Source organism: Manis pentadactyla, chromosome 1 (assembly GCF_030020395.1).
Source record: "Manis pentadactyla isolate mManPen7 chromosome 1, mManPen7.hap1, whole genome shotgun sequence".
NCBI lineage: Eukaryota > Metazoa > Chordata > Mammalia > Pholidota > Manidae > Manis > Manis pentadactyla.
The window spans coordinates 179,329,589-179,346,840 of NC_080019.1; the positions used below are offsets into that span (position 1 = coordinate 179,329,589).

Here is a 17,252-nt window from a genome sequence, read left to right on the forward strand (position 1 = left end):
GGAAGGGAGCAGAACAGAAGGGAATCAAGAGTTCTGTTTTGGGTATGGTTAAGTTTAAGATGCCCATTATATACCTAATTAGAGAAGAAGAGTAGGCAGTTGGGCATATGAGTCTCAATCTCAGGAGAGAAAATAGGGCTGGAACTGTGACTATGGAAATAACCAGCACATGGATGATATTTAAAGCCATGGAATTGGGTGAGATCATCCAGGGAATAAAAGAGAGAGAAGAGGTCCAGAACTGAGCTTTGGACATTCCAAAATTTAGAGGCCTAGAAGGAGGATTCAGAAAAGAAGACTACAGTGGAGATCAGCGAGTCAGGAGAAATTCCCAGGGAGAATAGTGGCTAAGTAGCTAATGAAGACATGTTTTCAGAAGAGGAAAGATGCTTCCTCTTAAGTGGGGCTGAGCAAAGTAGGCATCCTCATGAAGGGAGGGCTGCAATGGCCCAGGGAGGTCAGAGCCCAAGTGGGCTGAGGATGGCTTTGTGTGGGAGGCCAACCCAGCACCAGGAGGTGCTGGTCTCAAGCAGCAAGGAAGGATGGTCTAGAGCAGAGTGAGAAGAGAGTCCTTCTAAGGGGTGGCCTGGTGCAGGGTGTTGGAGCCCAAGCAAAGTGAGTAGAGCATCTGTAAGAGGCTGGCCCAGCATAGGCACAGAGACCGAGCAGGTTAAAGAGACCATCCGTGAGGGGCAGGGGCTGTGGTGTGCATATCACTGCTCAGGTGGAGTGAGGAGGGCATCCGTGCAGGGAGGGCTACCTAGTTTAGAGGGTCAGAGTCCACCCAGGGGGAGGAGGTGTCCACACAGAAGGCTAGTCAGAGGAGTTAATTAGGAAGTGGTCTTGGAGTCAAACCTTGAGAAAGGGAAGGGAAGAAGCAGGATTAGACAGAGGGTAAAACTGAGCTGCAGTGTCATCTCAAGGGAATCCTCAGCCAACTTTTGGGGCATTCTGGAGATTGGATGACCATTCAGAGCTGTCCCAAGATGGGGGAGGATACCTGGGCCATTATACACAGGAGCCCATGATTGGACATAGGTCAGCCTGGGAAGGGGTGCGGCCTTGGGCACAGCTGCCCTCATCAGCCAAGGTTAACAGTGCCCCAAAGGACCTGATGACCTGGGGCTGTCTACCCTAATAGTGGCACTCCCAGCAGTTGTGATAAAAAGTCCTTTATGGCACATCACAGAATCTGCCATCTACATGGCCCCAAAGTAACCTCTCCAAAATATATATTAATTATGAAGGCAATAAGTGAACAAGGCTGGAAGACATCATCTTAATCAAATGATCAAAATTAACATTACCAGTAATGAGACAAACTGAAGTTGTATTCTACCTGATGAAATGCAATGGGAAGAGCAGAAATTCATTTCTCTGGTAGTCCTGATTCTCACCCTAAGGAAACATCAGACAAACCCAAACTGAGAGAAATTTTATGAAGTAATGGGCCTGTAACTGTTAAGCGTCAAAGGCAGGAAAGTCAAGGAAAACGTCTGAGAAACTGTTCCAGCATGTTTCTGGGCTGTATCTTTTTGCTTTTAAAGTCAGTGTTAGGACAGATGGCAAAACTTGAATTGGGTCTGGGAATGAGATGGTAATGCTGCTTCCAGAACGACATGGGTTTGGACCCTGATTCCACTGACTATTTGATGGCTATGCGAACTCAGGCGAACCAATGTGAGACTCATTTTCTTCATCCAAACACAAGGATGGTAACTCTCACCTTCCAGGGTTGTGGTGAGTTAACACAGTGGAGATGTTGAGCAGCATGCCCAGTGTGGCCTGGGGCTTGACAAAGAGCAAACCTTCCACAGACAATAGTTTCCTCTGAGCAGGAGGAGAGCTGCTATGCCCTCAATATAATAAAACCATGAAATACTTGAGTTGGAAGGAGATTTTAGGGGGATTTTCTGATCCAGCCTACTTGTTTGAGGCTGTGAGTCCAGAAAGGGGAAGGCTAGGTGACAGCTGGGTAGGGGCAGAGCTGGGATGAGAACCCAGGGGTGGTGTCCGTCAGATATGATGATCATGATGGTACCACATTTTAATGATGCCTTGGGGACTTAAAGCACACTTATAAGTGGAGCTGAGATACAAACTTAAATCTTTATTCAAAAGGTGGATGTCTGTACATGCAGAGACCTCCTGTGCTGGGATGGATGATCTTTGGGTGTCCTCTAACACTAAGTGTCTAGCATGTTAGAAGAATCCAAAAAAGCAGAGAGTCTTGGGATAGAAAGCAGGGAGGCCCTAGATTTTCTCCCATTAACTCAGAGAGTTCATGGCCACGGTTCAGAAAATATCAATAGTTCTCTTCAAAAGGACTTCTTTTTCTCTTTAGCAACTAGAAAGGACTGTCACCTCCCCTGAAAACCTCTCTGTCTTGATTGTATGCTAGTTGGAATAAACACAATTAGATGGGGGAGGAAGGGGGTTATTAGGAATTATGCATAATGGCTGTTCGATTGACTCCTAAATCCGGTTCAGGATGTGAGTGTCTCTCTTGAAAATGCTGTTCTGGGAAAGGACTAATTTCTGCTTGAAAAGTTGGGGCAGGAGAAAGGAGAAGAAGCTTTTCAAGTTGTTTACAAGACTGCCTGCCAGCTGTTGTGGCCAGGAGTCCTGGGCTTACGTGGGTTGTTGTTCCCAGTGACAGGGCAAAGGTCAGGCATCTTTCTGAATAGGGTGGCACAGCTTCTCCCAAGGTACTAGGGCAGGAGCCTCAGCCATATTTGCACTTCACAATTCATGGCTATAAACATTCACTGAGTGTCCCCTGCAGGCATGGTGCTGGCAGGGATGCTGGGGCAGGAAGAGGATAAAAGGGGAGGATGCAATGGTGAAAACCCTATATGCTTTCAGGAACTAACCACTTGTCAAGTGGGGCAGTGAAGAGGGTGGGCACACATAAAGAGAGAACTCTGTAGACTGTGAGAGGTGCTAAGATAGAGTTACATGGGAGTGTGGAGCTGAGACATTCACCCCAAAGACATGTGTGGGGGATGAGTTTGAGTTTGGTTCAACATGCCTTAAGCAAACCTCTCTGCACACCATGCTGTGTCTGAGAATCACGAGGAGCTCAGAGTCTAGCGGGAGAGACAGGCCTGTGGGTAATAATTGGGATTTGAACAGAATCAGAGAACTCTGCCCCAGACTGGGTGGGTTATTACAGAGAAAAGTCTTTCCAAAACTAGTGATTTTGAGATGGTTCTTAAAGGATGAGTGGGAAGGAGGCTCGAAAGTGGATATAAGGAGAAAAAGGATTTGGACATTTCAAATGAAGTTAAAAATAGAGCAAAACTCAGGAGGTGAGAAGCAGGAACTTGTTGGAGGTGGGGTTGGCTTCCGAGGACTTTGCATGTCAAGTTAAAACGCCCCTCAAAAACTATCCCAGTGAAATGCCCCTTCAAGAATGCATGGGTCAATTTTACTTAAGCCTAAATTTGTGTTTCTCCTATTTTTTTTTATTATTAGGATCTAACTATATTAACAGTTTATAGTTTATTTTTAAACCTTTGTGTATAACATTACTTTTTTAAAAATAAAGGCACATCTCTCCAGAATCAGATTGACAACTATCACTGGTTCTTCCCACTCGAGTTCAGAGGCACAATCATTGTTTATCAAAACCAGAGCATGAGTATGAAAATTAAAAGAATGCTTAAGGAAAATACATCATCTCTGTGCTAACCCTCATAATTCATGTACTTCTGCACAAGTGATCAGTTCCTCCTCCTACACTGTTATTGAAGCCATGCCCCTCAGGGCCAGCCTTCCACCTGCCTCTCCATCACCTCATACCCAATCACCTAATCCTCACCATTCTCTCCCCTAAATATTACTCACACCTGTCTTTCCACAGGCCCTGCCATTGGCCTCTTCTAAGGCCCTATTGTGTCTTGTCAGGATTTATGCAGTAACCTCTTATGGTTCCACCTCTACTCTTTCCTTCCTCTAACTGATTCTCCACAAAGCAGTCAGAGCAATAATGTTTAAGTGCAGGTCTGGTGATGTCTTTCTCCTCCTTGCAGCCCTTCAGTGGCTCTTAGGATGAACCCTGGAATCTGACTTAGCACACCAGGGCTCATTCCTACCTTCTCTGGCCCATTTCCTGCTACCCCCTACTCAAGTCATGCTGATGTTTTTAATTCCTAACTTGGTTAAGTCTTACTCTCTCTCAGGCCTTCTTCTTCAGAGAATCCTTCCCTAATAGTTAGTACTTTTCAGCATTGCAATTAGTGATGAATTGTGTGATTTATGTCTAGAGCCTGTTACCCACTTAGACTGAGTTCCCAGAGTCAGGGCTGTGCCTGCCTTGTCCCAGCTCTGCCCCTAACCAGCTGTCACCTAGCTGGGTGTGTGCCCAACACTATTGCACAATAAGACTAATAAATATGTTTGAATAGCTGAATATTCACATCCCACACCTGCTTCTCTGCCTCCTGAAGATCCCTCACATAAAAACAAAAAGATAAAACTTCCTTTGTAGGAAACATTTAAATACCAATTCAAAGCCATCAATATAATTAACAATCATCCTGTACTATCTCAATGATAACTGATTATTTGAAATAAAATTTTGTAGATGAGAGAAATTAAATGGGGACAGCCAGTAAGGGATACTTTGATTGGTGCATACACTTTGGTAGGGTCCAGGGTTTGGCTAGAAATGCAATTTGTTTTTCAGCCAGTGATGTTCAGATTCTGGGGCTCACCAGAAACTGTGGGATATCCAGACTTCCAGTGCTGCACCTTAATGTTTGATTTGTAATGTAATTGTTAGGCACTGCTGGTGTCTGTGCAGAAGCACATTTCTCTGTTGTAGGAAGCCGTTTACATAGGAAGCTGGATTGTGTCCCAGGGTTGGGGGATATGCAATCAGGGTGGAGAGAGCATGTGGTCTAAATGTGCCTATCAAGCAATGCTGGCTCTAAATGAACTGACTGAACCAAAATAGAAATCAACATTGCAAACCTTACCTCATATATCGATTGTGTTTATCCTCAGGTACTTTTTCTGTTTCTATGTATTACTCAAGTAATTTGGTCACTTCCTAAATCATTAGCTTTTTTATTTACTATATTTTTCTTCATTGATGTTGCACATGTTTTTCCCACAGCTTCAGTTCTAATGGCAGAGGTAGGACTAAATGGAGGCAACCTAACACCACAGAGTAATCAGTTATGTTCGAACTAAATAAAAACCTCTCAGATATGAAATAAACAGATTATTAAGAGGTTATGGTAGAGCTAATTCAGTAAACTAAGTGTCACTAACTGAAAATGGTTGACATTTTAAAGAAAGCAAAAGAATTTAAACAGGAAACAAAGCACTTTTTAAAGGAAAGTTTAAAAGTTCTGAAATCACCCCAGGGAGTAAAAAAGTTAACCATTTGTGAGCTAGTGGATGAAAAACATTCTTCTTTAACCTATTTGCTTTAGAATAACCAATTTTATTAACGCCAGAGATAAAAAAATGAAATGAAATGAAAAATCCCTGAAAACTTTGCCAGACAAGCAGGTCACACTGCTTCAAACCTAAATTGAAAAAAAAATTTAATCTTGAAAAATCTGTCAGAGACTCTGAAACATTCATAAAATATTGTGACAGCTCTTCTGTATATAAAAATTATCCCTAAGCTTCAGTTCATTCTTAAAAGGGGATTAGTAAAAGTTCATGCATAAAAATTATCAAACTGCACTATCCAGGTACTCATATGAGAAACGGAATAGGATTTATCTTTGACTTTGTGAGCTGATACTTGATGTCCCCTTTCCAAAAGAAAATCATGGGATCAAGTGTGGCATATTAAGTAGAAATGCACTCTCCTGATGTTTTGTTGTTGTTCTCGTTATTGCACATCAGTAATTTTAGAGAAATGTAACCTTTCTTCTAAGCTTGGACTATTTAGAGTTCTTTTCAGTGCTGCCTTTCTGTGTTTGCAAAAGGTAAAACTCCAGTTCATTTACTACTACAATTTCTCTTCACAGATGTGCCTCCAGAATATTAAAAATATATATTGCCAGAATTTATTACATAAAGTGTTTAAAATCTCTATGCCCAATGTTTAGATAAAGCCACTTATTAAAAAGCCTTTTTCTTCATTTTAATGGGCAATTAACTTCCTTCCAACTTTGTAGAGTGACTGTTTGTTTAAACCTCAATTTTATATTCATATGTGCATTTCTCTGAATTAATACCATCTTGTTGTGGGCTTTATGATACTGTCACTGAAGACTTCGAACATTTCCATACTTTGCACAATTGCAGGCATAATTTATCTCATGTTAAAGGAAGTTCAGTGAAAGGCTAGATAGATTCTGTGATGCCAAAATTCTCTTGCCTGTAGTCCATGGAATAATTTGGTCTATCTACTTGCCACATCACAGTCCACAGAAGAAACAGGAATGGATTAAAACATCCCTTCAAACAGGCCTAGTTCCTCTAAATTAATTTCCAAAAAGTCCTTCTAAAATCTGAGAAGGCTAGCACACCATTAATCAAATGTTCAGTTGAAGTTTAGTATAGCATTAATGGAGTGGGCTGAGTTGAGTCTTGGCAGGATCTGTAACAAGGGTGTCTGTATTTTAATTCTGGTAATTGTACCAGCTCTTTAGAGTACCAACTCTTCAGAGGCCAGATGAACTGCTTCCCTTCTCACTGGGAGGCATGTATTTTTGTTAGGCCATCTACATGAATGGGAAACAGTCCTCTCTGCATTTCAAGGTTTTGCTAACAGGTTTCCACTCCCCCAAGAAGTGCTGCTCAGGACAACATATTTTCTTACCTGGTCAGCATCCCAACTCATCCCTCTGCTGCTCCTGCCACCTCTGTTGTAGCTTCCCTAAACACTGAGAAAAATGTCCTGAGGCCAAACCATTATATCTTAAGCCTGGATGAATGGGCTTCCGAAGAGAAAAATCATTATTATTTAAGGCCTCAAGGTGCAAAGACCTTAATTAATTTGGTTAGTTGGTCGGTTGGCACTGATTGGAGGAGAGAGACATGGAAAGAAGCCAGAAAGGGCAGTTGTCTTGGTGATCAGCTATCTTGAGCATCCATTCAGGGACTGTCTACTGTGGACTTTACTTTCAAGATTAGGAAGTGAGCCCCAGGAGCACCATGAGGCAGGATCCCCATGACTGCTTGCTTCTGCTGTGAGCATTGTTATGGTGAGTGAGGGATGAGCAAGCAGTGAGGGCCAAGGAACTGCCCTAACCTGATCCTGCCTAATTTCCTGCTAAGGTGTCCGACTTGACATAGCTGGAGTAAGGTAGTAAGGGAGTTAGACTGTGCCTGATGGTCTATGTAGCTTGTTTAAAACAATGGACTAATTAAGGCTGAGAAAACTGAAAAAAGTAATAAGGGGATATTCTGGAGATCAAAGAGAATGAGTTCAATTTAGCTAAGGGCAGGACTGTTACATGCCAGTGGCAGTAATGAAATCCCTTGTATCAACAGTGGATTGAACATTTCCATCTGCACCATCACTTTTTGATTGGGATGGGAACTCTAGGGCTCTATGATACTGTCACTGAAGACTTTGAAGGTTTTGCAGATTTGAAGTGGATGCAAATGTTATCTCCTGTCTTTTCTTCTGGCAGAAAATCATTCTTTCTGTCATTCTTCTCTGACCAGGTATTAGACTGGATTGAAAACCATGGTGAGGCCTTTCTCAGCAAACACACTGGAGTTGGAAAGTCCCTGCATCGAGCCCGGGCCCTGCAGAAGAGGCATGATGACTTTGAAGAGGTGGCTCAGGTGAGAAGCTGTGTGTGGTCATATGTGTGAGGGAGATGTGGGCTGTAGCTTTGGTATTGGTGGAGCATGTTGAGTTGATAGCGCAGGGCTTCTGGGTTTCCTTCCGGTCTGATGCAAGGAGACCCTTGTCTGCCCTTGGTTCACCAAGCACATGGTAATAGATCCTCAGTTTATTGTCTTAAAAAGAAATCATCTTTCCAGTGTGATCTGTAAATACCTTGTCTACAAGGTGGTAATGGCAGGAGGGAATGACCTTAGAACCATCAAAAGCCCAAAGTGACTGCTTATGGCTGTCACTGCAGATGAGTGGGAGCTCTGCTTACCAAGCTGTGTACCTTCCAGGACCTGGGGAAAGAGATGGCATCTGTTCACCATGTCATGTATGCATGACACTGAATGTGCTCAGAGAGTGTGCCTTTGTATCATTGGCACAATAAGTAGTCTGTAATTTGCACAATATTTAGTAGTTAAGGTGAGCTGCAAATCTGATCCAAAAAAGGCATCATTTTCTAATTTATGCAAAGATACTGTATAAGAGTATAAGAGGCCTTGACCATTTGTCTTAGTGGTGGAAGGATATAAGAGGTTTCTGTTCTGAGTCCCTGCCCCCCAAGTTTTATCCTAACTCTCTTATATTCCTCTTTTGATGAGTTCTTTAAATGGTTCCTGAAAATCTTTATCTTCAAGGTGAAATACAGCTGCCCAGTTATTTTGTCAGATGTGATCAGCTGCAATGGAAAGTAAGACTTTTAAGAATAAGGCAGGGAAGAGACAGCTGGGGAGGGTATCTGTGTGGACACAGACCCCTTTGTCTTTGTCCTGCTGCTGGAGTGGTGAGGTTGTCAAAGTGAGGGTTTGCCACATCGCAGCTTTAAGCAGGCCTGGCTCCAATCCCACTGTGCAGGCAGTCCTCAGTGTGGGTGCTGTACTGGGCATTGTGCAGAGCCCCAACCCTCAACCCGGGAGGCTGCCAGCCCCAAGCAGTTGTGAGCTGTAGGTGCAAAAGGAGAGGGCCTTCCAGGAACCAAAGGGATTACTGGAGGACAGGTGGGTAATGGGAGACTACCCCTTCTCTAGGGAAGAAGAGTGAGGCCTGACCAGAGTCAGAAAGACCATGTTAGCAGTGACCTGAATCTGGGGAATACGGGTGATTAGACCCAGTTTATGGAATAAAGAAAGCTCATATGGAATCTTTGTGCACTGTTGATGGGGATGTAAAATGGTACAGCCACTGTGAAAAATAGTGTGGTGGTTCCTCAAACAATTAAGCATAGAATTACCACATGACTCAACAATTCTACCCTGGTATATACCCAAAAGAATTAAAAGCAGGGATCTGAAAAATATTTACACCATATTCATAGCAGCATTATTCACAATAACGAAAAGGTGGAAGTAATCCAACTTTTTATTGATGGATGAATAGGTAAACCAAATGTGGTTTATACATACAATGCATTCAGCCTTAAAAAGAAAGGAAGTCTGACATATGCTTCAACATGGATGAACCTTGAAGATATTAGGCCATGTGAAATAAGTCAGTCACAAAAGGACAGCTATTGTATGAGTCCTTGGAGCTGGGACAATATGAGGTGCCTGGAGTAGTCAAATTCATAGAGAAAGAAAGAATGGTGATTGCCAGGGACTGGGGGGAGGAGGAAATGGGAAGTTATTATTTAATGGGTACAGGGTTTCCGTTTTGCAGGATAGAGTTCTGGAGATGGATGGTGGTGATGGTTGCACCTCAATGTGAATGTATTTAATGCCACTGAACTTATGGAGTTTTATGTTAATGTATATTTTACCACCATCACCGCAAAAAATAAAACAAGCCTTGTAGACACACAGGGATCTTCTACAGAATGAGCTAGACTGTGCCAATATAATACAGATACAGGCCCAGTATACCTTCTGTATGTAGCACAGACCCAAAATATCTGGGTGGCCAGACATTCTGGGTGCTTCTGTGCCCCACCCAAAAGATGGCAGAAGGTCACGTGGACTCCCTGTCTGCAGAGAGTAGGGGTTGTGGTACCTGGGACAGTCTTTTGGAATAGAGCCATCCCATGGCTTTGGTGTACCTGCCTTTGGCTGTCCTGTGCCTTAGCTCCTTGCACCTTGGAAGGAGGTCCCCACACCTCCACAGCCCTAACCTGGCCCATCCATTATTGCTCTCTTCCTACTGTAACTTCGATAGTTCTGGCCTTGGTTATAGGCCTGTGAGGGGGCTTTCATTTTTGTGCACTGTTACAACCTGGTGGCTACCCCATCTCCAACCCTATTTCTCCCAATTGCTCTCTACCTTCTCACTGACGCTGGATATGCTTTTCACATGGGATAATACCCTTCATTTGGCAGCAGAGATATGTTAACTTAAATTCATATGAGAAAGAATGGACACATTTTTTTGAGAGCTTATTTTATTTGTATTTTATTTCCCATTATGTATTTTATTTCCTACCATCCTGAATGATAGACAGCATTAACCTTGTTATGTAAAAGATGACCCTGAAGCTTAGAAAGTTCTTCAGTGTGCCCAAGTCATTTGGCTTGTCACTGGCTTTGCTGGGATTCAAACCCAGGGCTGTCTGACTCCAAGGTTATGTTCTTACCCTAACTCTATGCTGTCCCTCCTTATTGAGATATAGGAACTGGGTGTAAATTCATTTCCTAGTGCAAGTTTGCTCGTGGAAAGCACAGAACAAAAACAAGAATTCAGGAGTTCAGGGGGTGGGGTGCCTCTGTGACCTTCCAGTTTGACATACATTATAATTACAGCTTTTTCCTGGCTCTGTCAATGAGTAATCTCTGGATATAATCCATTTTTCCTTGGCTAGCCTTCTGATAAGAATCTTTGTGAGTGAAAAGAGAAAGTTCTACCTTCTAAAATGCCCATGCTCTTAGGAGGAGTGTTTCCCCTGCAGAAGAGAACAGCAGATGTAGACCACAAAGGGAATACCTAGAAAAGAGGTCATGAGGTCACCATATTGCCCTATGAATAGGTTTCTAGAGATAGGTCTCATAGTGTGGAAATGAATCCTGTATTGTTCCATCATTGTCCCCACTCTGAGGAAGGAAATAGGCAGCGAAGCCAATGGACGGTCAGTAGCCTCAGACCTGCTTTGTTCTGTGCAAAGTGATCATCACCCTCAAGTGCTGAGAAAAGGGGTGATCCAGGCAGGAAAGCATGCTCTGTCCCTTGCTTCTGTTCTCAATGAGATGAAGGCTGTTAGGAGGAGAGGAGTGGTTTTAATCAGGAATTGGACAGTCCTTGAGCTAGAGATCAATGACACAAAGCCAAAGCATGGAAACTCTTGTTCTTTGTTGTTTTGGGCTCCTGGCTACAAGATAAGGCCAGGAAAGGCATCATGTATGGTAGGGAACAGGAGATGGAGAGTTGCTAGTCAGAGTACTATAGACGACCATGATTCAGTGAAGGAATCATAAATTTCAACTTTATGTTATGATTCTTTGACCTGGGACTGATTAAAAGGACATTCTGAGCACCCATTCTCTGCATTCAGGTTTAAAAAATTGTCTTGAAGGAAAGTAGGGAGAGAGCTATGTCATCCGTTACAGTTTCTGGAAACTGGCCCTTCTACAGGGAGGAGCAAGCCCTTAAGCAGAGAAAATGGTTGACCATGGGGAGAGGTTGAGGGCAGCAAAATGCCCCTAAATATGTCTCCACTCTTGGGATAGCGGGGGTCCTGATTCTCAGCATTGTCAGTCTTTGGGGTAAAGACAGTTAAGGCAATAATAAATGATGTCTGTGAAGAATTAATATAACAATCTATTATCTGTCATTAAACTTTAACCTAAGTTTTATGTTTATTAGCTCTTGAATACATTTTAAACAAATTCTTCAACCATCATTTGAAGGAAATGAATTAAATATTTATGTCCTCACTTCATCCTGCAGATGGCACTCTTTGAATAGCCTTAATAGAAGCTAAACTGAATGGGCAAAGGAGCCACAGCCCTGACGGTGCTAGTTGAGGGTGGCTCCTGACAGGCAGGTGGTGAGGGTCCAGGGCCAGCGATACACCAGGGGCTCTTTCTAGTCCAAGCTATTGAGATTGTCCTTGCTCCAGTAGGAGACCTAGGCACCGTCAAGAACGCCTTCTGGTCCCAGCAGATACTTTATTCAAGTTACCTATAAATTCATTAACAACTCAGGCCATCGAGTAAACCAGATTTTAAAAGATGTATGTGTATATGTATGTATGTTTTATTCCCTGTGCTGTACTTTTCATCCTAGGGACTTGTTTATTTTATAATTTGATGTTTGTACCTCTTTATCTTCTTCACCAATTTCACCCATCCTCCCACCCACCTCCCCTCTGGCAACCAGCATTCTGTTTTCTGTATTTAAGTCTATTCTGATTTTTTTGTTTGCTTTATAGATTCTGCATGTAAATGAAATCATATAGTATTTGTCTTTTACTGTCTGACTTATTTCACTTAGCATAATATGCTCTAGGTCCATCCATGTTGTCATGAATAAAAATATTTCATTTTTTTAATGACTGAGTAATAATCCATTGTGTATATGCACCACATCTTCTTTGTTCATTTATCAATGGACACTTAGGTTGCCTCAGTATCTTGGCTATTGTAAATAATGCTGCAATAAACATTGGGTGCGTATATCTTTTCATATCAGTGCTTTTATTTTCTTCTGTTAAATACCCAGAAGTGGAATTACTGGCTTGTAAGGCATTTCTATTTTTAATTTTTTAAGGAACCTCCATACTGTCTTCCAAAATGACTGCACAAGTTTATATTCCCAACAACAGGGCATAGGGATCCCTTTTCTTCACATGCTTGCCAACACTTGTTATTTCTTGTCTTTCTGATATTAACCATTGTGACTGGTGTAAGGTAATACTCTTTGTCGTTTTGATTGGCATTTCCCTGATGATTAGTGATGGAGATCATCTTTTCATGTGTCTGTTGGTTATCTGCATATGTTCTTTGGGAAAATGTGTATTCAGTTTCTCTGCACGTTTTTTAATTGGATTATTTTTTGGTGTTGCGTTGTATGAGTTCTTTATATATATATTCATTATTAACCCCTTATCAGAAATATCATTTGTGAATATATTCTCCCATTCAGTAAGTTGCCTTTTCATTTTGTTGATGGTTTCCTTCCCTGTGCAGAAGCCTTTTAGTTTCCTGTAGTCCCACTTGTTTATTTTTGCTTTGGTTTTCATTGCCTGAGGAGACATACACAGAAAAAAAAATGCTAAAGGTGATATCCAAGAGTTTGCTGCACGTGTTTTCTTCTAGTAGTTTTATGGTTTCAGGTCTTACATTTAGGTCTTTAATCCATTTCGAGTTTATTTTTGGGCATGGCATAAGATAGTTATCCAGTTCCATTCTTTCTTATGTAACTGTTCAGTTTTCCCAACACCATTTATTGAAGAGGTCTTTTTTCCATTGTATATTCTTGCCTCCTTTATAGTAGGTTAATTTACCATATAAGTGTATATTTATTTATGAGCTCTCTAGTCTGTTCCATTGATCTGTGTGTCTATTTTTGTGCAATTACCATACCATTTTTTATTACTATAGTTTTGTAGTATAGTTTGAAATCAGAGAGTGTGGTATCTCTAACTTTGTTCTTCTTTCTCAGGATTGCTTCGGCTATTTGGAGTCTAGCATAATTCCACACAAATTTTAGGATTATTTGTTCTAGTTCTGGAAAAACTGCCACTGGTATTTTGATAGCAGTTGCATTGAATCTGTAGATTGCTTTGGTTAGTAAAGACATTTTAACAATACTAATCCTTCCAGTTCATGAACATGGCATATCTTTTCATTTACTTGTGTCCTCTTTAATTTCTTTCACCAGTTTCTTAGAGTTTTCAGAGTACAGGTCTTTCACCTCCTTGGTTAAATTTATTCCCAGATATTTTATTCTTTTTGATCTAATTATAAATGGCATTATTTTCTTAATACCTCTCCTCCTGCTAATTTGTTATTAGTATGTAGAAGTGCAGCAGATTTCTGTATACAGATCTTGTATCCTGCAACTTTGTTGAATTCATTTATTAGTTATACCAGTTTTTTTGATGGAATCTTTAGGTTTTTCTATATATAGTATCATATTATCTACAAATAGTGACGATTTTACTTCTTCCTTACTATTTTTGTATACCTCTTATTCCTTTTTCACGTCTGATTCCTGTGGTTAGGACCTTGGTACTATGTTGAATTAAAGTGGTGAGAGTGGACATTGTTGTCTTGTTGTTTCCTGATCTTAGAAGAAAAGCTTTCAGCTTTTCACCATTGAGTATCATGCTAGCTGTGATTTGTCATATATGACCTTTTTATGTTGGGGTATGTTCCCTCTGTACCTACTTTGTGGAGAGCTATCACGAATAGATGTTGAATTTTTCAGATGTTTTTCTGCATCTATTGAGATGATCATTTGGTTTTCATCCTTCCTTTTTTTAATGTGGGGTATTATATAATTTTTATATTTTTTTTGTGGCATGTTAAGTCATCAGAAATATAAACAAATATAAGATGAAGCTACTGCCCATAACAGTGTAGCTGTCAGTGAATAGGTACATCCATATTGCCTACATATGGATGTAACTACATATATATATGCCTATAAGGTAAAATGAAATATGGTAGTGTTGTCCTGAGATATTTGCTATTACTCAATAGGAGAGTACTCAAGCAGAGCAACTGCACCTGCTCTGTGAGTGTTCTGCTTTATAACTTTATTATCTGAAATGCTAGACTTTCTGTAAACTAGCTCAAAAATTAGCAAGTGATTACATTCAAATATATATTATCTAAAATATCAAAGCAGAAAATCACATTTAAGCAGCTAAGCATATTAAGTAGCATTAGTGTAACATTTTTGAAAGAACATACCATTTAAAGAAAGATTTAAAGAAGTATAAAAACATAGGCGTAATAAAGTACTTCATTCAATAATCTCTGGTTAGTTGTTTTTCTATCTGCTCTGCTTTTTTTTCAAACTTGGATAGAATATACTTAAAAATTCATTCTTTGTCTTGGGGGTCAAAATAGGCAAAAATGGGTAGGAACATTTAGTGGATCTATTAGTGACCTTGACCATCAAAGATATTCAAAGTATAATCAGCTAACCTACCAGAGTCCTAAAGGCAAATAGAATAGGGTAATCCACAGAAATGGAAAGCCTATACCCTCTGAGTTGGATAGTAGTGCTCATCGATTCCATGTCCCATCAAGTCTCTATGGTGGGCACTATGAGCTATTAAAAAGACACACAATTTCTGTCTTGAGGAACTCACAAGTCAGTGAAAAACATGCATCAAACATGTTCTAAGAAGCCCCATACTAAGGGAGGAGACATAATATTTACTCTTTTAGGGTTTTCAAGGAGCATTTTTTAATGAAACCAAGATAAACTATTAGTTCATTAGATATGTTTATTAGTTCAAACCAATAAACATATCTGCCTAGGGAATGGTATAGCACCTTTTGAGTAAGTTCCATCTTTCTTTTCATGCCTGAGGTGGTGACCAATTACAGCAGCTACAAATATAAGCAGAAGGCAAAGGTAGGGGAGCTTAAAAAGATGCTTTTCACACTACAGCTTCTTAGAGAAGATCAAAGGTTCTTTGGCAGGATGAAAAAAATAGTGAGGAAGAAAGCCAGTGTAATGCAGAAAAATTAATGTCATGAAGTGGGCAGTGGAAGACTGTGGAATAGCAGAGAAATGAAGAACAGTCTTACATTTTGGATCTTGCATGATACTCTTCCATTGGAGTGGATTCAGGACGTTCCACTTCATGGAGCACTGTTGGCATGAGCTTATGGGTGGGGTCTTGTGACCACTCTCAGGAAGAGGAAAGATGTTTTATACCGTGGATACCTCCCAGCCAAGGGTTTTGAAGATCACTCTCAAAACCCTTGATATGGAAAATGGAGAGGGGTGTGGGAGCCAATATACAAAATATAGAAATCTGTCAAGGACCTCTTACAAAAACCATGAATTGTCCCCTACTTTTTCTGCTGCCTGTGTAGAACAAATGGCACAGTCAGAAGAAATTGGGACTGCATTCCTAATGACTTTAAAGTTCTGGGTAGCAAACTGAAAGATTTGAAGCACAGGTGATGTTTTTATCTATTTTTCCATGTGATGGCAGTGACTATGGAAAAGAAGAGAGGCTTTGAAAACAAATAGCTGTCTATGGAGATGGTGTTTTAAGAAGTTTTTCTGGCCTATATCCTTCAAAGACAGGATGATAGACTTCTGGCAAGAAGTGGAATGTATCTTGCAAAGATTGGGAAGCATTTGCTTTGGCAGAAACTCTGTTGATATATCTAGGAAGATGTAAATGAAATAAATTAGCCAATAAAGCCAAAACAAGATATGTGAGGCACCACACAGGTGACAACAAAGAAGCACTTTGTATAGGAAATGCCCTTAGGTCATCTTAGGTAGAAAAATACCAAGAATGCAATTGCATGCAATATATATGTATGTGTGTATGTGTTTATGTGTCTACATATATATATATGCACACACGTGTAACAAGTAGTATACTTAATCTTTAACATAAGAATGTAAACAGTAAAATTCCTGAGATTTTAGGGTGTGGAGCTCATAACTAAAAATGACAATAGAAAAGGATTTTTTGTTTAAAGGACTCATTCTGATGGGAGGCATGAGAGTTTATCAGAAAAATTCACATCTATATGTGCACCTGAGGGTAGTAAACAATATGGAGAAATAATAGAGATAAAAGGAGAGCAAAAAATTAGCCCTGATTGTTACTCTGGAGGACCATGATCTGCTCCGTCATATTGGAGGTTATGGAAAATGCTGCTCTGATAAGATTTCACTTCTGGCTCAAGGGAAACTATGGTGGTGATGAGAATCCTCAAATTTCCTGGCATTACCTGTAAATTTTGTGACACTGAGAATAAAATATCAATAAGTTGATGAGAGCAAAGTGTTCTACATGGAAGAGAGTGAGTCATCATTGAAAGCTTGAAGAAATGTAGGTGTGTCTAAACTCTCAGAACATTGACCTTTAAAGGAAAAGGCTTAAGTAAAAAATATTAAATGATATAAATTAAAATACAACCTTCAGATCAGAGAAATAAGGATTTCTCTGTCCACTGGCTATTTAGATCACATATGGAATATTGTGCCTAATTCTAGAAAACATATGTTCAAAAGGATATTGACAAACTAGGCTGTGATTGTTGGAAGGCTGCCCAAGGTAGTGAAGTTGAATAACTGGATATGTTCAGTTTTGACTAAATAGTGTTTTATGGAAGGCAGGGGGCTAGGCTTGATAGCTAAAGGCTCCCTGTAGAAGAGGTAAGGGCAGAAGGGATAGCAAAGCCAATTTTAGCTTAATTCAGGTATAACTTTTAACCCATGGTTGCTTTGTAATGAGCTGTCCAAACCCTGAATGAAGTACCTTGTGATCTATGCTTCTTATTACTGGAGGTTTTCCATTAGAGGCAAC

At 40.5% G+C, this 17,252-nt stretch overlaps 1 protein-coding gene across 6 annotated transcripts in view; it reads left to right on the plus strand.

The window, feature by feature from the left end:
* The window catches only part of LOC118922437 (kalirin), a 483,582-nt gene that overhangs the window by 302,016 nt on the left and 164,314 nt on the right, over nt 1–17,252 (plus strand). For all 6 annotated transcript variants that reach the window (XM_057503419.1, XM_057503422.1, XM_057503431.1 and 3 more), the window contains one exon: nt 7,642–7,764. In XM_057503419.1, the coding sequence (XP_057359402.1) occupies nt 7,642–7,764 (123 nt within the window). The remainder of the gene's footprint in view (nt 1–7,641; nt 7,765–17,252) is intronic.